At 37.6% G+C, this 21,745-nt stretch overlaps 1 protein-coding gene across 9 annotated transcripts in view; it reads left to right on the top strand.

Annotated features, from left to right (window-relative positions):
* The window catches only part of WAC (WW domain containing adaptor with coiled-coil), a 111,181-nt gene that overhangs the window by 50,999 nt on the left and 38,437 nt on the right, over positions 1 to 21,745 (top strand). For all 9 annotated transcript variants that reach the window (XM_066386984.1, XM_066386980.1, XM_066386981.1 and 6 more), the window contains exons 4-6: positions 11,393 to 11,499; positions 19,888 to 20,003; positions 20,586 to 20,698. In XM_066386984.1, the coding sequence (XP_066243081.1) occupies positions 11,393 to 11,499; positions 19,888 to 20,003; positions 20,586 to 20,698 (336 nt within the window). The remainder of the gene's footprint in view (positions 1 to 11,392; positions 11,500 to 19,887; positions 20,004 to 20,585; positions 20,699 to 21,745) is intronic.

Genomic DNA, 21,745 nt, shown 5'->3' with positions numbered 1-21,745 from the left:
CTTTAAGCCTGTTCTATGATGTATCTGTGAGTCCCATTTCTTTTTTGTCCCCAGTATATTGTGTTTATTAGATTCCTCGTATGGGTAAAATCATATGGCACTTGTCTTTCTCTGGCTAACTTATTTCACTTAGAAGAATGCTCTCCAGGGCAAAGGATAAGATTCCCTTCTATTTTTACAGCCGGGTAGTATTCCATTGTGTAAAATGTACCACAGCTTTTTTATCCACTCATTTACTGGTGGACACTGGGCTGCTTTCAAATATTGGCTATTGTAAAGAATGCTGCAGTACACAAAGGGGTGTATTATAATCTTTTGAATTTGTGCCCCCCCCATACTGTATTTCCCCCATGTATAAGACGCACCTTGATTTGGGGGCCCGAAATTTGGGGGGGAAAATGTGTTACACAGAGTTACTGAACTCAAGTTTTATTCATCATAAAATTCATACAGCTTCTTATCACTGTCAAATGCAAGTAAAAAGTCTGCAACCACTCTATAAGACGCACCTAGGTTCTAGACCCCAAGTTTTTCAGGAAAGGAGGGTACATCTTATATATGGGGAAATAACGATATAGTCTAAGAAATGAAATCCCTGACAGTTCCAATTTTAATTTTTTGAAGTAATTCCATATTGCTGTCCACAAAGGATGCACCAATCTGCATTCCCACCGTGTATAAGGGTTCCCTTTTCTTCACATCCTCTCCAACACTTGTTTGCTGATTAGTTGATGCTAGCCATTCTGACAGGTATGAGGTGATTGATACCTCATTGTGGTTTTAATTTGCATTTCTCTGATGACTAGTGACATAGAGCAGTTTTTCATATGACTATTGACTATCTGCATGTCCTCTTTGGAGAAGTGTCTATTCAGGTTTTTTACCCATTTTTTAATTGGGTTGTTCATTTTGGGGGGGGTTGAGTTGTATAAGTTCTTTGTAAATTTTGTATATTGACCATTATCAGGTCTATAATTGCTGAATATGTTCTCCCATTCATTCAGTTGTCTTTTTACTTTACTGATGATATCCTTTGCTGTGTGAGAACTTTAGTTTGAGGTAGTCCCATTTATTTTTTCTTTTGTTTTCCTTGCCACAAGAGAGAGAGCAGAAAAACAAATATTGCTATGAGAAATGTCCAAGATTTTACTGCCTGTGTTTTATTCTAGGATTTTTATGGTTATGAATCTTAATTTAAGTTTTTAATTCATTTGAGTTTATTCTTGTCTATGGTGTAAACAGGTGGTCTGGTTTCCTTATTATTTTTTATTTTTTGCACATCTTTCCAATTTTTCTAACACCATTTATTGAATAGACTATTTTTAACCTTCCTACCTCCATTGTATGTTTTTGCCTCCTTCGTCAAATATTAATTGGCCATAAGGGCATGGGTTTATTTCTCGGATCTCTCTTCTGTTCCATTGTTCTGTATTTCTGCTTTTGTGCCAGTACCATGCTGTTTTAATTACTATAGCCTTGTAGCATAATATTTCATATCAGTAATGTGGTACCAACAACTTGTTTCTTTTTTCGCAAGATTGCTGTGGCTGTTTGGGACCTTTTTTGTTTCCATGTAAATTTTTGGATTATTTCTTCTAGTTCTGTGAAATACGCCATTGGTATCTTGATAGGAATTGCATTGAATCTGTATGTTTTGGGTATAATGTGGACATTTTAATGATACTAACTTTTCTTATCCATAAACATGGTATATGCTTCCTCTTACTTGTATCTTCTTCAGGTTCTATCTTTAGTGGGGTTTTTTTTCCCTTCGTGTTTTATCATTCTCTGAGTACAGGTCTATTACATCCTTGGTTAAATTTCATTCCTAAGTATTTTATTCTTTTTGAAGCAATTGTGAATGGGATTGTTTTCTTTTCTAATGATAGTTCATTATCAGTGTATAAAAATGCCACTGATTTCTGGATATTTTGTATCTTGCTTTTCTGAATTCATTTATCAGTTCTAGTAGTTTATTTTGGTGGAATCTTTAGGGTTCTCTATATACAGTACTATGCCATCTGCAAATAATGACAGTTTTACTTCTTCCTTTCCAATTTAAATGCCTTTTATTTCTTCTCTCACTGCTGTGTCTAGGAGTTCTAGTACTATACCGCTCACAAAAATTAGGCGATATTTCAAAATGAATATGAAGCGATAAAAAAAGCATTTGGGCCCTGGCCGGTTGGCTCAGTGGTAGAGCGACGGCCTGGCGTGCAGAAGTCCCGGGTTCGATTACCAGCCAGAGCACACAGGAGAGGCGCCCATCTGCTTCTCCACCCCTCTCCCTCTCTTTCCTCTCTGTCTCTCTCTTCCCCTCCCGCAGCTGAGACTCCATTGGAGCAAAAGATGGCCCGGGCGCTGGGGATGGCTCCTTGACCTCTGCCCCAGGCGCTAGAGTGGCTCTGGTCGCAACAGAGCGATGCCCTGGATGGGCAGAGCATCGCCCCCTGGTGGGTGTGCCGGGTGGATCCCGGTCAGGCGCATGCGGGAATCTGTCTGACTGCCTCTCTGTTTCCAGCTTCAGAAAAATACAAAAAAAAAAGAAAAAAGGCATTTGATTTTTTTAATTATTAAACAAGAACATCAGAAAAGCAAACAAATCAAAGAAAGTTTGATTATGCAAATGAGATGCAAAACCAGCTTATTTCATTGGTGAAAATGCACTATATATAAGGCTGAAAGTACTGGAGTATCTACATATTCCATGATCCCCTAATATTTGTGAGCAGTGTATTTAAAATTAGAGTGGTGAAAGCAGACATCCCTGTCTTACTCCACATCTTAAGGGAAATGCTTGTAGTATTTGCCCATTGAGTATGATGTTGGCTGTGGGTTTGTCATATATGGCCTTTATTATGATGAATAGAATATTCTTTCTATTTGCACTTTGCTGATAGTTTTTATCATAAATGGGTACTGGATTTTTAGCAAATGCTTTTTCCATATTTATTGATATGATCATGTGGGTTTTTTGTTTGTGTGTGTTTGTTTTAGGTGAGAGGAAGGGAGATAGTGATGCAGACTCCCACATGTACCCCAACTGGAATCCACCCAGCAACCCCGCCAAGGGCCTGTGCTCAAGTACTGAGCTATTTTTAGTGTCTGAGGCTGATGTGCTCCAACAGAACTATCCTCAGCACTCGGCACCCAGCACCACACTCAAACCAATAGAGCCATGGGATGCAGGAGGGAAAGATGGGATAGAGGGATGGGCAGAGAAGCAGATGGTCACTTCTCCTGTGTGTCCTGACCAGGAATCAAACCTGGCATGTCCATACATCAGGCCAACACTCTGTCCACTGAGCCACTGGCCAGACCAGGGCAATCATGGAGTTTCTTAAAATAATTTTTATTGATTTATTTTTTGTTTTGACAGAGAGAGAAACATAGCTATGTTCCACTTATTTATGCATTCATTGGTTTATTTCTGTATATTCCCTTACTTAGCATTGAATCCACAATTTTGGGTTACAGATACTGTACCAATCTTGCATCCCCAGAATAATTCCCACTTGGTCTTTGTGTATGATCTTTTTATTGTATTGCTGGATTTGATTTGCTGATACTTTGTGAGGATTTTAGCATCTTAATTCTGCAGGGATATTGACCTATAGTTTTCTTTCTTTGTAGTCTTTATTTGGTTTTGGACCTGGGATAATGTTGGCCTTGTAAAATTGACCTCATGAGTATTCCCTCCTCTTGAATTTTTGGGAATAGTTTGAGGATAGGTGTTAATTCTTTGAGTGTTTGGTAAAATTCCCCTCCATCCAGTCCAGGACTTTTGTTTTCTGAGAGTGGTCTTTGAAATCTTTTATTTAGAATTATTCAGTATATATTACAGTTATTAGTAGAAGGCAGTAAGATTTAATTTTTAAGTCTGAGGATCTGGTAATAAAATCTATCGATTGTCATGTTTTAAATAAGGACACAAATGCCATAATATTTTGGCCCTAGTTGAGTGAAAACTATTGTTTCACCTTTTGAAAAGTATTTCCTAGGCCTTGTTTGATCACTTAGAATTGTGTACACTTGTCATTTTCCCTCTCTTTTTCAAGTTTCCTTTTGTAAATGGGAGGGTCTTCTAATTGATTCATTCCCCTTTCTTGCTGAGTCAGGTGTGTTGCTGCATTTTTTGGCTAGTTTCCCAGAGTACTCTAGGGCTCCATTTTACTCAGACTATGGGTTCAGGGGTCTCAAACTCGCGACCCACCGAACAATTTTGTGTGGCCCGCAGACTAATCCACGAAGTTCAAAATATTTTGGATAAAATTAAGTAAGCCTAAGGACCTACTTGTATTTTTCATTTCTCTAGCATCCTAGCTAGATATTAGCTTAGTTAACAGCAGTTGTGATGCGAACTACAGTTTCTGGTCGTTTTGTGACACTGAGTAAACTGCATGTACGATTGTGCTTGTTGTACTGATTTTTTGTTTGTTTGTTTTCAACTGCAGTGAGAAAAGTGTTGCGTAACAGTTGCCTTTTGTAGACCTAGTGCAGCCCACCGAACGGCTGTGATCTTGCTCTGCGGCCCACATGTTGAGTTGAGTTTGAGACCCCTGGGTTATATCCTCACTCTTAAGATAGAGCTTTTGAAGTTATAGAGGATGCCAAGTAGAAATGACTCTGTCTTTTTATATTGAAGATACTGTTTGTTAGGGAAAAGATCATAGTATTTCTTTCTTGGAAGCCTTACAGGGGTCATCAAACTTTTTATAAAAATCGCCCACTTTTGCAGTGCTGGTAGACCTGGTCCCTACAGCCCACTAGTGGGCGTTCCAGCTTTCATGATGGGCCAATCGCGGCGCTGTTTGGTTGCACGGTAGGGACCAGGTTGACCAGCACTGCAAAAGTGGGCAGTTTTTATAAAAAGTTTGACGACCCCTGCTTGCTTCTTCAGTTCTACTAATTTCTTAAATTTAGTTTAAATGTGTATCATTTAAAGCCAACTTTATTCCACTTATCTGCAAATAATACTTTTCTCAAGATTTTATTTTTTTTAGCAGTTGGGGTACAGACGGCATGACAGGAAGGGAGAGAAGTCTGAAGTATCAACTGCCATAGTAGTGGCACCTTAGTTCATTGATTTCTTCCTCATATGTGCCTTGACTGGGGGCTCTAGCTGAGTCAGCCGCCTTTGGGCTCAAGCCATGAGGCCATGTCGATCCTACTCTCAAGCCCACGCTCAAGACACCAACCATGGGATTTAGAACCTGAGTCCTTAGTGTCCCAGGCCACACTCTAACCACTGTTCCACTACCTCATGAGGCTTCTCAAGATTTTTGTTGTGTTTAAGTAGTGAGCTTTTTTTTTTTCTTTTAACATACAGAGAGCATAAAAGGGTACTTGGCTATATGAACGACTAGCTTTTGCTTCCATCACTTTGTTGGGCTGAACGGCATCCATGAGACTCTCTCAGTGGCATATGTATTAATCTTCATTTGTGTACTTGAGTAATCACTGGATTTAGTATTAAAATTCTGAGTTAAGGTTTTATCCGTGACTCTATACTACAAATTACTTATTTTTTTCTCTCAGCTTTAGATTCTACATTATACTACTAATTTTTTTTTTAAAGCTTGTGTTCTTATCCTGGAATAAACAAATACTGTACATTGTGAGGTAGGATGCAAGAAAAATTATGAGTTTTAAAACAGGTGATTTCAAAGAATTACTGTTGTAGCACTTTATAGGTATGGTCTGGAAGATCATAAATACCATCATCATTGCTCTGACCCCGGGAAGGCTGTGCGTAATTACTTCACTTGTATGTCACTTCAGTTTGGAAAGAACTGAATGGAGAAATTAAAAGGCTCAAATGATACACACCAAAAGTGCTCTGGAAAATATTATAAATTGTAGCTTTTATTATAGAGAGTTAGCTTTGCTTAGCTAAGTGTAGTCATGTTATTCATGGGGAAATCTGCCTGCCTTTAGCTCTTAAGCACATCCTTCTGGCTGGAGTCAAAGGTCTGTTGCCTCTGTTATTATATTATGCTTTCTATACTTCTTTTACTTAGTTTTGGGTTCTGTTTAAAAATGTTACTTTATTCTTACTCTTCCTAAAATATTTGTTTATTAATCTTGCTCCTTCTTTTTAAAGGTTTGGTTATTAGTTTTGCTAAGTGGTTTATATAAAACCTATTTCATAGGATGTGGAATCTAGTCTCTATTCAGAAAGCTCCTGTATCTGAAAATGAATTTCTTCTAAACAGCAGATTCAATTTTCTCTTGGCTCTGCAGTGTTAGGCTAATATGCCCTGATGCTTATGGTATTTGATTATTATATTATCTACTCTAGAAACTAGAGCTAAAAGCTATCTAATGAATGTTTATTAGGCTGGTGGAAGACATGCCATTTCTTCAGAGGTAAGAACTTGATTAATTGAGTGCTTGTCAAATTTTGAATATTCATGACACAAAAATTGAGTGAATTCCTGGATCTTAACCTCATAAGAGATCAACAGACCTCATTCCTAACATAACCTTACATTTATAGGGTACTCTACCAATCATGTCTTTTAAACAAATCTGCAATGTGGTACTTTTATTTCACAGATTTAATTATTTTGTAGAACATTTTACTCACAAATGTGTACAAATAAATGTCAGGGCATCTAACCTAGACTTCTTAATGGATCACTCTGGGATTCATTTCAGTCAGTAAAATTGGCCTTTTTTTCTTCATTATTGCTGTCTTATTTATGGAAATTTTTGTGGCAATCTCAACTCTCCTAGTAGTGTATAAATATGGTATTCTAGTAGTTCATATTACTACAGTGGTGCCTTGAGATACGAGTTTAATTCGTTCTGCAACTGAGCTTGTAAGTCAACTCGTATATCAAACAAATTTCTCCCATTTAAAATAACTGAAATAGATTTAATCCGTTCCAGCCCTGTGAAACATCCTCAGACCACCCTAAATTATGAAAAAAGATAAGTTTTTAATTAAGAAGCACACATGTATACTTTAACAATGCATAACAAAATATATGAAGTAAAAGAGAAAAGTGTTATTTAGTACTGTATTCCTACCTTGGAGACAGACGAGTGGGGCTAACAAAAGTGAATGGCGGAGGGGGGATGGAGGGAGGAAGGGATGCAGGCACTGTAGACACGTAAACTAAAACTGCACTTTCTTAACACTAAATGTAAACTAAAACTTCATTTTCTTTAAACAAAACTAAAACTGCACTTTCTTTACTTAAAATGAAACCACAAAAACTTAATTGTAAAAAAAAAAAAAGCATTTTCTTAACTTTAAAGGTCACCTAAGCTTAACATTATGTATTTTTCATTTAATCACCACCTGTTTTTGCCTTTTTGGCTGCACTTTTGGCACTTTCACTTGCAGGGCTTTTGAATAAAAATCTATCCAAAGAGGTTTGCTGTTGCCTGCCTTTTAAAATGTTACGGAAATGTGACAAACAAGTGTCATTAAAAAGTGCTGAAGCATGACCAGTTGAAACTTTTTCTGGGTGTTTCTTTTCAATGAAACTTGAAAGCTTCTCCCACATTGCCAGCATGTCTTTAATTTCACTTGTAGAAATCACTTCCTCCGACTCGACCTCCTCCTCACTACTAATCTCTTGCAGAAGCTCCGTATGTTGCATCACTTGTAGCTCCTTCAACTCCTCAGTTGAGAGTTCCTCCTCATGTTCCTCGACGAGTTCCTTTATGTCACCCTCAGCTACCTCCAGACCCAAGGACTTTCTGAGGGACACAATCTCCTCCAACGCTTCTACCTCGGTCTTGGTCTCTGGTCGGAATCCTTTGAAGTCCCTGTCTGCAACAACATCAGGCCATAACTTTTTCCATGCTGAGTTCAAGGTTCTTCTTGTAACCTCTTGCCATGCCAAGTCAATAATCTGTAAACATATCATGATGTTGTAGTGATCTTTCCAAAACTCTTGAAGGGTTAGATTTGTATTCTCAGTCACCTCAAAGCAGCGGCAGAACAAGCTCTTTAAAGCTGGAAATGACCTGCTGATCCATAGGTTGCAAGATTGAAGTCGTGTTGGGTGGGAGGTAGAGGACTTTCACGAATTTGAACTCATCGAGAATGTCATCTTCAAGACCAGGTGGGTGGGCTGGAGTATTTTCAAGGATTAGTAATGCTTTCATCGGGAGTTTATTTTCTGGAAGATATTTCTTCACTGCAGGACCAAAGACGAGATTTACCCATTCAGTAAAAAAATGCCGCGTAACCCATGCCCTAACATTGGTGCGCCACATAACCTGCAGTTTTTCTTTAAGAATCTTGTGAGTCTTACAGGCTCAAGGATTTTTGGAATGGTAACACTAGCAGTGGCTTTACTTTACAGTCACCACTAGCATTTGCACACAATGCAAAGGTCAGACATCCCTTCATGGGTATATGGCCTGGCAGCTTCTTCTCCTCTGTGATGATGAAAGTATTCCAGAGCATTTTTTCCCAAAACTATCCTGTTTCGTCACAGCTGAACACTTGCTGGGGGATGTAGCCTTCCTTTGCGATAAGCACAGCAAAACGTGCGATGTACTCCTCAGCTGCCATAACGTCAGCACTCGCAGCTTCACCATGCCTCACCACCGAGTGGATGCCAGATCTCTTGAAATTTTCAAACCAGCTGTGACTTGCCTTAAACGTATCTTCTGCCTCTTTTGAGGTTGATGGTTATTCTTTCTTCTTCAAGTCGCTGTAAATAATACATGCCTTTTCGCATATTACAGCCTCCGTCACTGTATCTCCTGCCAGCTCTTTCTCTTTCACCCACACCAGCAGAAGCTTCTCCATTTCTTTATAGATATTTGTCCTTAATTGGGACAGAATTGTAGTTCCTTTAGCTGGATTTTGCTTTTGATGGCATCCTTTTGTTTAAGGATGGTACAAATTGTAGATGTATTGCGGTCATACAGCCTGGCCAGTTCAATCACTCGTACACCATGCTCATACTTTTTTTTATTTCTTGCTTTACTTCTATTGACATTATTCTCTTCTTCTCACCACTGTCCTTTACACTCACCTTCTTTGGTCTCATTGACAGCACACACAAAAAGTTAGTAAAAAATGCAAAAATGATGCAAGAACAGGTAGAGTGCACGAGATTCGACTTGATTCTGTGGGTAACGCATGAGAAAGAACGAGATGCTGGTGTTGTGCTGCCGATACTGGACCCATGTACCAACGCGCCAACTAGCAGCAGCTTCCGGAATCACGACTTGTATCTCAGAATTTTGCTCAGATCTCGAACAAAAATACGGACCGAGTTGCAGCTCATATCTTAAGAAATTCGTGTGTTGGTCTGCTTGTATCTCACGGTACCACTGTAGTTCTCTAATTTGCATTCAACTATAAACCCAGTTTTTAAAAATTTTATGTTACATCTGGAAAGTACAAATTTCCACATGATTCGTGATGTTTCCTTTAAAACTTGGAGTATTACTCTTTCTTTGTAACTGGGTGTTTTGGTACCCCCCGACCACCCCCGGTTTTGTGATTGTCTAAGAGGACTCACAGGACCCATCCTGTAGCCATTATCACAGCTGCAAGATATTCTGAGAGGATGCATGTGGGGAAAAATCTGGATAGTTTACAAGCATCTTCTTGTAGGGCTACACGGGACACATTTAGTTCCTCCAGCACGAATTGTAACAATTGCAAAATGTATACAGGAGGCTTATTAGAAATTTAGTACCCAAGGCTTATTAGGTAGGCACCTCTGCCTAGCATGTATCAAAAGTCTGGATTCTCAGTGGGAAAGCAGGTGTTCAGCATAAATCATGTTGGCACAGTGTGAGCAGCTCTTAACAGTTATTGTGGAAATTCTGAAATCCTGGTTTCCACTTGCCTTTTGGCTATGTAAGCTGCACAAGCAAGCCTTTCTAAGGATAACAGTCTTAAACCTGGTATGTTAACTTTCCCGCCCACTAAGCTTCTTTTTGACCGATTTCTTCTTGATTGTTATTCATTCTCACAATGTTTATTGAAGAATTTATAGTCTACTCTTTTAAAGTAGTTTAGTGTTTTACATAAATACATACTGTACAGCAAGATAAAATTAAAAACAAGTAGGTGAAAAAACCATCAGCCATCTCAGGCTTCAGGGTTGTTGCAAAATTTCCTCTTTTGTACCACCTAAATTGTGTTCAGTACTTTTAGCTAACCCTCTTTTGTATTTTTTATATCACTCTGCTTTTAGCTGGCCCCTATCCAAGGTTAAATCTTGGCCACTCCCTTCTCTTGCCATACTGTTTATTTCATTTTGAACTCAGTGCTTGCTTACTGTATGCAAGGCAAAGTTAGAGTCCCCTACTTTTCACTTCTAATGGAAGAGAATTCAGATCCACTTTGGAATTCCTAGTCCATGGATCTGCTGGCCATTTCCACTTGGATATCTAAAACCTTACAGTCATCTTTTGTCTGTCCCAGTCACCTTTTTTATTCTTTTAGTTATTCCTGTTGATTGAATGCATTCTTACTCATAATAGCTGGTTATGACTACTAATTTCTGGACCATTAAAATTGTCCCACTATTTATTATAGTTTAGCTTTTATATCATTACCTTCTAAGTTTAAAAAAACAGTTAAATTTATCTTACCTTGATTCTGAATAATAAATATGTGGGATGAATTGAAGTACTAACAAGTAGACTTATGGGGAACCTTTTTGTATCATTAGTCAGTGTTTTTGCTAGTCTGGATTTTTATACTTTCCTTTTGTTAAGACAATAAAAGCTACCACCCTGGTTGGATAGCTCATTTGGTTAGAGCATTTTTCCAAAGCACAGAGGTTGCTGGTTCGATTCCCAGGTCAGGGCACATACAGGAACAGATCGGTGTTCCTGTCTCTCTCTCTCTCTCTCTCTCTCTCTCTCTCAAATCAATAAAATAAATTTTTTTTTAAAATTCTGTCTTTGATCTCTGTGGTATGTTGATTATTCATAAAACTTAGGAGTTACATTTCAGCATTTTTTGGGCGGTAGAGTTCATCCTGTTATTAGAAATCTTGATGATGTTTTTTAATTTGAAAGCAGGAACTTTCCATGAGACATTTTGAAAATTTGATGCTGTTTTAATTGGAATATTTGATGAAACGAAGAAACTGAAAAATAATTGCAAAAATATGGTATAATTATGAACTTCGTCTATATCAGTTGAATTTCTGTGTTTTTTCTACATATGTTGTTTATGTTTTTCCCTAAAAAACTTATTTAAAATAAACCTGAAACTTGGTAGAAATAGTATAGATGAAGTAAGTATGAGTATATATATGTATTCTTGAGGCTTATGTAAAATGATGATTTAGGGATATACAGTGATGTATATCAGATATATGATATGATAGAAACCAATTTAAGTTAAACATGAAATAAAACTTATTTATTTTACTTTTACTTTTTATTTTTTAAGGGACCAGTTACTCTCCACAAGAGAATTCGCACAACCACAGTGGTCTTCATAGTTCAAATTCACATTCTTCTAATCCAAGCAATAATCCAAGCAAAACTTCAGATGCAGTAAGTATATAAACATGCCCAATTTTCTTTTTTTAGTATTTAATTGCAGAAAAACCCTCACACCAAGTGTTGTTACAGCTGTTTTAACATTTTCTTTATGTGTTTTAACTACTTGAACTAACCTTATTAAACTTGAGGATAGTCTGAAGATATCATCTTGATACTATTTCATCAGCATTCCTGTACAGAGCCAACTTTTACTATTGAGATATCTGAGATACAAAGAACCACATATTCTGAAACTTTTGAAGTTAAAGTGGTTTAATTTGAGCAGCTCTCCCACAATACATAAACTTATATATATTTATTATGACTCTACTGTGTATTATATACTCCTGTAGACACTAGTGACTAAAGGTCACTGTCCTAAGAGTTCTAATACATTGATTCAGCAAAAATTTAATAAGGTTTCACTTTGCGAAGTATGTGTTGTAGATATGTAGGACTAAGAAAATGTGGCTTATCTTAAAGTAACTTTCAGGTCTGCAGTGGAGACCAAAAATAAACAAAACTGTGCATGTTAGCCTGACCAGGTGGTTGTGCAGTGGATAGAGCGTTGGTCTGGGACACAGAGGATTCAGGTTCAAAACCCCAAGGTCGGTGGCTTGAGTGCAGTCTCATCCAGCTTGAGCACAGGCTCACCAGCTTGAGCAAGGGGTCACTCGCTCTGCTGTAGCCCCTCTGGCAAGGCACATACAAGAAAGCAATCAATGAACAACTAAGGTGCCATAACAAAAGAATTGATGCTTCTTATCCCTCTCCCTTCTTGTCTTTCTGTCCCTCTCTCTGTCTCTATCACAAAGATAAAAACACTGAAAAACAAAAAAAAAGTGCATGTTAAAGTTGCTTTGAGAGCACTCAAGATGGGGACTCCTAGCTTGGATGAGGGAGGTATTGAAGTACATGTAGTGCTACCCAACAGACTGAATATAACATAGCCAGGTCTGGAATTTGAGTAACATGCAAAAACAATACAAAGATATAGAAGTGTAAAATATAAAATAGTATAACATGTTTTGAAAAGTACAGGATTTTGATATGGTAAAATGGGAGCAGTTCATGTTACAAAGATAAGTGAGGGTCAGAGCACAAAGAGTTATATATCTTGCCAAGGAACATTAATTTTCTATAAAGGCAGTGGAGAACTCTAGTGAAGGATATAATCAGAAAACATATTTGCATTTTAAAATATACCAAATAACTGTGGAAAATACATTATAGAAGGGAAAGAACAACAAGAAGGCAATAGAAGTGTAGGTTGAATCCAGCAGGTTTTTGTCTGGTGATCATTAGACGTTAATCTGAATTGAAAGACCCTCAGGGTTTATTATTTGCCTCTTGAAGCAATGTGGGTAGTACATTTTCATAGAAAATTGAGACTTCAATGATAATTTCATAAAAGTAAATGTAGAATAGTTTTAAATATTGTGTTAATCAGGGTCTGCTTGGGAAATGAGAAATCATACTAGCTAGTTTTAGCATAAACAACACAATTTCATATACAGGATTGATTAAACAGATATGCAAGTTATTGAGGAATTGAAAAAACAAGAAGGGACAGTAAGGGACCATGTATGTAGTGACCATCCCTTAGGGCTGAGGAACAACAGGAAGAGATTGGGGTTATCAGAACTGAGGAGCTTAGAGGAGCCCTGCAGAACTGGTGATGCTACATTTCTCTTAGTGGTTTGATGAAGCTAGCTCTGGTTTGGGGCAGACAGGAGAGAGCTCAAAATGGGAACTGCGTGCCAGGCTCCTCCTTTCTCATGCCTTTCAGTCTTGTAATGCCCACTATTGGCAGACTCTAACATGAGGCCAGCTGGCTAAGTAGAGTGATATTTGCATTATTCCAGGCCTAGCATCACAGAATAGAACATAAAAGGGTGGGTAGAGGGCAGGGCACAGCTTGATAAACTTTCGTGTTACCAAACTGCTTGTGATGACTCATTTTCAATAAGAAGTGCGTACTCAGGATTTCAGAATGAATAGCTGTGTGTGTGTGTATAAAATGGCCCCATTAATTTACAAAGTGACACTATCCTCTATCTATGTATTGTTGACAACTCAGATTTGGTAGTTGTGTGCCGTTAGGACAGAGGCAGAACATGTTGACATTGTTTTTTTTTTAATCCTTATTCAGTGAAAACATTCTGATTATTTTGATTTTTAAGAAATGGATTAACAGTGAAATCAGAACAAATAATGGGCTTGAAAGACCCAAATCATAAAGAGTGTCAGGGAATTTCATTATATGAGTGGAAACTGAAGACCTTTACCAGAATGGATTTAATGTTAACATGTTTTCAGAACAAGGGTCCCCCTTACCATAGATTTTAATTATAGTGTATATTGTGCCCAGTGGTTATGACACATAGCATTTACAAACCATCAGTTTCATCTTGCCCGAGAAGTAGGCTTTGAACATTTTTGAAGGTTTATTAAACACTGACTTTCTCTTAAAATCACTTCTGTTGGAAGTTTTTGAGTAGTGAGTAAAACACAAAATTACCTTTCATCTAATATTTTCATAATGAAAGAGTAAGTGAATGAATATTATTCTAACCTAGGTTAAGTAAGAAGTAGACCTTCTTTATGCCACTGAGGTTTTCAGATTTTAAATCTGTCTTTGAAAATCAGTAACAATATTATCTAGATTACTACATAGACAGTTATATAGTGATTTGCCTTATATTTATTGAGTTAAACTGTTGAAAGTCAAGTTGAAATTAACTTATTAGTATTAAATTAACATATTTACATGTAGTTCTCTGCTGGGTCCTATGATGAACATTTATTGTGGTGTGTTTAACACAGTGCCTACCTAGCCCGTGGTAAATTAGGAAAAGTTTGTTGAATGCCTTCTCCTTCCTAATCTAAATCATGATAGGACTTAAAAGTATCATATAGACCAGTGGTAGTCAACCTGGTCCCTACCACCCACTAGTGGGCGTTCTAACTTTCATGGTGGGCAGTAGTGGAGCAACCAAAGTATAAATAAAAAGATAGATTTAACTATAGTAAGTTGTTTTATAGATTTATTCTGCGAAACTTAGCGAAAATCCAACATAAAGTACTTGGTGTAAGTGATTATTGTTATATGCTGTAACTCTCTGCTTTATAAATTTCATAACGTAAAGTTAATCCCTACTTTATAAATCACCATTACTGTGGAACTGGTGGGCGGTCAGAAAATTTTACTACTAACAGAGATACAAAAGTGGGCGGTAGGTATAAAAGGGTTGTCTACCCCTGATATAGACTGTTTTATGTGTATTTGTGGGGTTTTCTTTATAAAGAGACCTTGGACATTTTCATATAGAATTTTCTTAATTCTCATTTAAAGACATAAATGAGCCTGACCCATGTTGGCGCAGTGGATAAAGCGTCGACCTGAAACGCTGAGGTCACTGGTTCGAAACCCTCTATTTGCCTGGTCAAGGCACATATGGGAGTTGATGCTTCCTATCCTCCTCCTCCTCCTCTTCCCTCTGCCCCCCCTCCCCTCTCCCTTCGTCCTTTCTTTAAATATCTATATATATATAAAGACATAAATGAAATCTCTAGGTATCCTTCAACTTTGATTTGTTGGGAAAAGTTTCAAGTTCTGTCTTAGAGGACTTTGCATTATCTTCAACTTCTTGTTATCAACTAAATATCTTCATATTTTGGAGCTTTTCAGTTTGAAACTTGACTCAAGATCTATTCTCTGAAACCAATCTTGCTTAAAGATACTCTTCTACTTTATTTCAAAAAATAGAAATTTGTCATAGAGAATTCTTAGGACTCAATGAAATTCTTTGTTACAGTGAATGCCATCTGTGATGTTATTTTATGAACTATTTTATTATCAATTCATAAAATAATTTCAGGATTGATTTCCATCATTTAACTTGTAGTTAGTGGTAGGGACGTGTTTCAGAGGGGAGATGCTTTTTTTTTTCCTTGAGAACAGCAACATCCATATAAATGTACTAAAAGACATTTTTATGTTTGTTTTTTAATTTCTCCTTTATTTTAGAGAACCATTGATTTGTTATTCCACTTATTTATGTATTAGTTGGTTGATCCTTATATATTCCCTGACTATCGAACTCTTGACCTTGGTGTGTCAGTTCGATACTATAACCAACTAAGCTATGCCGCCGCGGCCCCCCCAGAAGACATTTTGAGTTGAAGGAGAGTAGACAGGTGGCTAAGTCACTGTTCACTGCTAGTCTTTTAGAGCAGCCATTTTTGAACTTTTAGTTTTAAGACCTCACGACATTCATGAATATTGAGGACTTTTGTTATGTGGATTTTATTATCAGTATTTACCATATTAAAAATTAAAACCAATAAATTTGAAATATACTTTACTAATTTAAAATTAATTATAAACTCACTACATGTTAGCTTGTAATATATTTTTATGAAAAATAGTTCTAAAACTAAGAAAACACATCAGCCTAACCAGGCAATGGCACAGTAATTAAAATATTGGCCTGGGATGCTGAGGACCCAGTTTCAAAACCCCGAGGTTGCTGGCTTATGCGCAGGCTCACCAGGCTTGAGCGCAGGGTTGCTGGCTTGAGCATGGGATCATAGACATGACCCCATGGTTGCTGACTTGAGCCCAAAGGTCACTGACTTGAAACCCAAGGTTGGTGGCTTCAGCAAGGGGGTCACTGGCTCAGCTGCAATGTCCCAATTAAGGCACATACGAGAAAGCAATCAATATACAACTGAAGTGCTCCAGCTATGAATTGATGCTTATCATCTTACTTTTCCTGTTTGTCCCTGTCTGTCTCTCTCGCTTAAAAAAAAATCAAACATTTCTTTAATGCCTAACTTAATAGAAGATGCCTAGAATATCATATATGCCCTGCAGTCAACTTTTTTTCTTTTCTTCTCTCTCTCTCTCTCTCTCTTTTTTTTTTTTTTGTATTTTTCTGAAGCTGGAAACGGGGAGAGACAGACAGACTCCCGCATGCGCCCGACCGGGATCCACCCGGCACGCCCACCAGGGGGGGCGATGCTCTGCCCCTCCGGGGCGTCCCTCTGTTGCGACCAGAGCCACTCCAGTGCCTGGGGCAGAGGCCAAGGAGCCATCCCCAGCACCCGGGCCATCTTTGCTCCAATGGAGCCTCGGCTGCGGGAGGGGAGAGAGAGACAGAGAGGAGGGAGAGAGGGAGGGGTGGAGAAGCAGATAGGCGCTTCTCCTGTGTGCCCTGGCCGGGAATCGAACCCGGGACTTGTGCACACCAGGCCAACGCTCTACCACTGAGCCAACCGGCCAGGGCCTGTGCAGTCAACTTTTTGCAGTCTCAAATCTGTTCAGCCTCTGCAAAAACACTGTGTTCTTATGATAGAGGGAAGAAAGCAGTCATTTTAGTTTTCTTAAGAAAATAGTTTTGATCCTGTGAAATGATCTGGCAGCCCCTCAGAGGTTCCTGGGCAGCACTTGCAGAACTGCTGCTGCATTGAGTTATAAGTTGGCTACTTCAACAAGCCTGATTTAGAAAATTTGTAATGTTTTCAGGCTTTTTGTTGTTGTTGTTCTTAATGTTAGATATTTTTTTAAATAAGAAATTTAATACCTGAAGGAAGAGCTAATGTGTAAAATGGTGACAGTATTGATAAATGTATCGTGTACTTGAAATTTGCTAAGAGAGTAATAGTACTTAATGTTATCATTGGAAAGGTAAGTATGTTAGGTGATGGATGTGTTAACCAAATGGGCAAAGAACCCTGTCACATTCTATATATGTGTCAGAACATCCCTGTGTACACTTTAAATAAATCACAATTGTATTTGTCAGTTATACCCCAGTAAAGTGGAAAAGAAATACAATGCAACAAAAAAGAAACATCTGCTGTTTGCTGCACATTGAGCATTTTAAAATTACACCATTATTTAAAGTTTTCCTCCCACCACTTTAATCTTTTTTTGAGGGTGGAAGTGGGGTAAAGAAAGCTAAAGTTACTGATATGTGATTATAATCCTGTACCTTGGAACACATATCTGTACTAATTTAAGATTTATAGGTAAAATCAGTGCAGTGTCGTATACCCGTGCTCCTCAAGATTTCTGGTCTTTGAACTTTTCACTGTTCTAAAGTTGTGCCAAGATCTAAATTAATTATCTTTAAATAAACTGTTCAGTTGATTTTTCCCCCCCTGAAAGCAAGACTTGGTGAGGGAAGCCATATGTTGATACATATTGTGATGCAAACTCCTTATCTACTCTAGGAAAGACAACCATTCACAGACCATCACTTTGAAGAGCACTCCTGTCCACCTGCTTCAAATCTTACTGTGCTTCTTCAGACCAGACCAGTAGTCTGATATAACCACTTGCCCAGCAAACCAAAATCTTCCAGATATAGCCAGAGAAGGGCTCAGTTTGCATAATAATTTAGATATAGGGAGCAGTGGGTGGTGAAGAACTTTTTTGAATTTTGCCTTCTGTGATTGCTGCAGGTTGGTGAAGCCTAATTCTAGAAGCTTGGGGGATTAAGCATTAACTCTCCATTAATGGGATAGCTTTGGAGGCACGGGACTTGTTCCCAGTAGTTTCGTTATTTTGAGATGTAAACTTGAGAGTGTAAACATATTGTAGAATCTGTAGTATTTCTTCAATTGCCATGAAAATTGTTATGGCATTTCTAGAATTAGTGTTGATTTAGTGGAAATAATGGAATCGGCAAACCTGATTTTTGATCCCTTTTTTTTTTTTAATCACTTAGTTTTGGGACCCATGGACAATTCATAAGTCATCTCAGCTTGTTCCTTATTTGGTAAAATTAAGCTGAGTAGGCAGACCATAAAAATTGCTTTTCTCAAGCTTTCTAGTTGTGCCACTCTATACCGTGTATCCAGAAGGACAGGCTACCCCAAAGTATAATATTATTTCATTTTACTATCAAAGTTCTTTTGAGCCTGACCAGGTGGTGGAGCAATGGATAGAGCGTTGGAGTGGAACACGGAGGACTCAGGTTCAAAACCCTGAGGTCGCCAGCTTGAGTGTCACTAGATTGAGCGCGGGCTCATCTGGTTTGAGCAAGGCTCACCAGCTTGAGCCCAAGGTCTTTGCCTTAGCAAGAAGTTACTTGGTTCCCCCAGACACATAAGAGAAAGCAATCACTGAACAACTAAGGTGCCGCAACAATGAATTTATGCTTCTCATCTCTCTCTCTTCTTGTCTGTCCCTCTCTTGGTCTCTTTCACAAAATTTTTAAAAAACGCTCTTTTGAAAAAATAGTTAAATTCATCTGAAGTATACTTGAGATTCTACCAGATTTCCTGAGGCCAGTGCAGGCTCTTCCAACATTCACTTTTTGAGATCAGTTCCATAAAAGCTGGGCCTTTCAGATTTTTCTAATGTCATTCTGGTTTTATAGTGCCTAATAAAATACTTGGAAGAGACTGTATCTAAGAACTTTCCTAAAGACAGACCAGTTTTAGTTACAGGAAAATGACTGATGCTGCCCATTATATTATTTGACACAAGGTTTAGTACAGGGATCCCCAAACTGCGACCCCCTGAGGCCGTTTATCCGGCCCCCACCGCACTTCCGGAAGGGGCACCTCTTTCATTGGTGGTCAGTGAGAGGAACATAGTTCCTATTGAAGTACTGGTCAGTTTGTTGATTTAAATTTACTTGTTCTTTATTTTAAATATTGTATTTGTTCCCGTTTTGTTTTTTTACTTTAAAATAAAATATGTGCAGTGTGCATAGGGATTTGTTCTTAGTTTTTTATAGTCCAGCCCTCCAGTGGTCTGAGGGACAGTGAACTGGCCCCCTGTGTAAAAAGTTTGGGGACCCCTGGTTTAGTACATACTTGACCCATCTCATGGATTTTGAAGGTGAAACAAGTTCACAGCCCCTTAAACAGTGTTATGTTTACATTTTTAAATCTTGGTTTTTTTCCCACTAGGTAGTAGTAGATATATTACACTATATGTGATTACTGCTATGCCTTGTGAGCTTGTAACTGACATGCTCTCATGTCATCAAGTCAGTCAGTTGAGAGTGAGTGCTTTAACCTTCACCCACCCCACTTTCCCAGTGTGACTGAATTTCAGCAATTAAAATTATGGTAATGCAGAATTTTTGTAATGCTTTTTTCTAAAGTCAAGATGTGAAATTAGCATTTTCCTTCCTGTGTCCAATAAACTATATTAATCAACTTAATTTGATGTTTATAGGGTTTTACATTATCTTTGAAAGTTTTCATAGGCTAAGATCTCTTAAGGTATATATGTAGATAATTACATTCTAGGTCAGGACACCTTTCTCTTACAAGTTTTTCCCCAAATGTATACTTTGAAAACCATTGACATTCTTGATATTTCATATCAAGTGATTAAATAGTGTTAACACTTTCTAATTTAAAAATATTTTTAAGCCTTATGATTCTGCAGATGACTGGTCTGAGCATATTAGCTCTTCTGGGAAGAAGTACTACTACAATTGTCGAACAGAAGTTTCACAATGGGAAAAACCAAAAGAATGGCTTGAAAGGTATCTGCTCTTAATCTCATTGAACAGTATTTCTTATTCTTAATTCTACAAGTTAACATCATAGAACATTAAACATTATAAGTTTAGGTTTCTTATAGTGGCATTTATTCTCCTTTTTAATTGCAGTGATTGACCCCCATCATCTGTGTTTTTCGTGATTTCTCTTTACCTTAAAGAAAACCAGGACATATTAACTGTCCACAAGGGCCTTGGGAACAGTGTAATTAATTAAAAAATTTACATTAATCTACATTTATGCATCTTCCTTATAATTTGTAATAGAATGTTTATTTTTCTTTTAGGACTGTATTTTCATCATATATATAGAATTAAAATTGCAGTTTTGGTTGTAGGGTTAATGGCATATAAATAATGGATATAATATTGCCACCAGTTAAAAACATTAATGTTTCATTTGCTGCATTCCATTTGCCAAACTAGTTAAATATTATTAAATACATAGTAATCTAGCTATGTTTGGTTCTTTTATTTTGCATATACCATTTTGTTGAGCATCTGGCCAGAAGTGTTCTGTAGACGCATTGTACCTGATATAATTATTATGGGTTTGTTTATTTTTAGAGAACAGAGACAGAAAGAAGCAAACAAGATGGCAGTTAATAGCTTCCCAAAAGATAGGGATTACAGAAGAGAGGTGATGCAAGCGACAGCCACTAGTGCATTTGCCAGTGGAAGTAAGTATTTTTTTCTTTCAAACAGAAATGATGTTTGATTTATTCCTGTAGTTCATGTATGCTACAAATCTAAATGCATAACCACTTATGTAGGTAAACTAAAATACAGAGACATTGTATAAGGTTTTCATTATGTTGGATCTTGTTCTTCTGACTTTCACCATTGTGTTTGCTTAAAAAGGAAGGTATGCACAGTGAAACGCAATACACACATGTATTCATTACCATCCTTACTGGTAAGAAAATAAAACTTTATTTTGTAGATTGACTTCTTTTTAAATCGGGAGTTTCTCCTGTATACCCCCCACCCCCACCCTGAATTATGTACTATTAAACTGGACACTGAAATCTCTTCCAAAACTCCCTGGGTTTCAGTCTAATAACTGAATCAGAGCCACACACAGATAGTTTCATAAAGGTAACTATTGGTGTTTTATGTTTTCAGTGAAAACCTTATTTATCCTTACTGTATATTTGGAAATTGATTTCAACACGATCATAGGTACATATAACATTTCCATATCGTGGGCATACCTTAATGTTCTTTGGAGGTAAGATTTTGTCCAAATGGGACAATATAATTAGTAACATACATTTGTTTTAAGTTTGAAGCCTATACAAAACATATGTTCCCAGTGGCTTCCCTCATCTAGAGTAAAATTTAAATACCACAGAGATGCCTGGCCTGTGGTGGTACAGTGGATATAATGTCGACTTGGAACGCTGAGGTCACCAGTTCCAAACCCTCTGGGCTTGCCTGGTCAAGGCACATAGGACAAGCAAGCAATAAACAACTGAAGCGAAGCAACTATGAGTTGATACTTCTTTCTCACTCTCCCCCACACCCTTGTAAAATCAATAAATAAAATCTTTAAATGACACAGGGCTCTTTATCAAATTTTGAAATTAAATTGTTTTCTAGGAATTCTTAGACTGAAGCATTTGAATCTTCCTCCTGTATTTTAAAATAAAAAAATAGGAGACCTAGGTAGTCTCAGCAGAGGATATCAATATTTTGATGGAAATAATTATTTTAGGTGAAACATC

The sequence above is a fragment of the Saccopteryx leptura genome, chromosome 5 (genome assembly GCF_036850995.1).
Source record: "Saccopteryx leptura isolate mSacLep1 chromosome 5, mSacLep1_pri_phased_curated, whole genome shotgun sequence".
NCBI classification, from domain to species: Eukaryota; Metazoa; Chordata; class Mammalia; order Chiroptera; family Emballonuridae; genus Saccopteryx; species Saccopteryx leptura.
The sequence above is the reverse complement of the archived record's forward strand: the minus strand, read 5'-3'. Positions and strand labels throughout refer to the sequence as shown.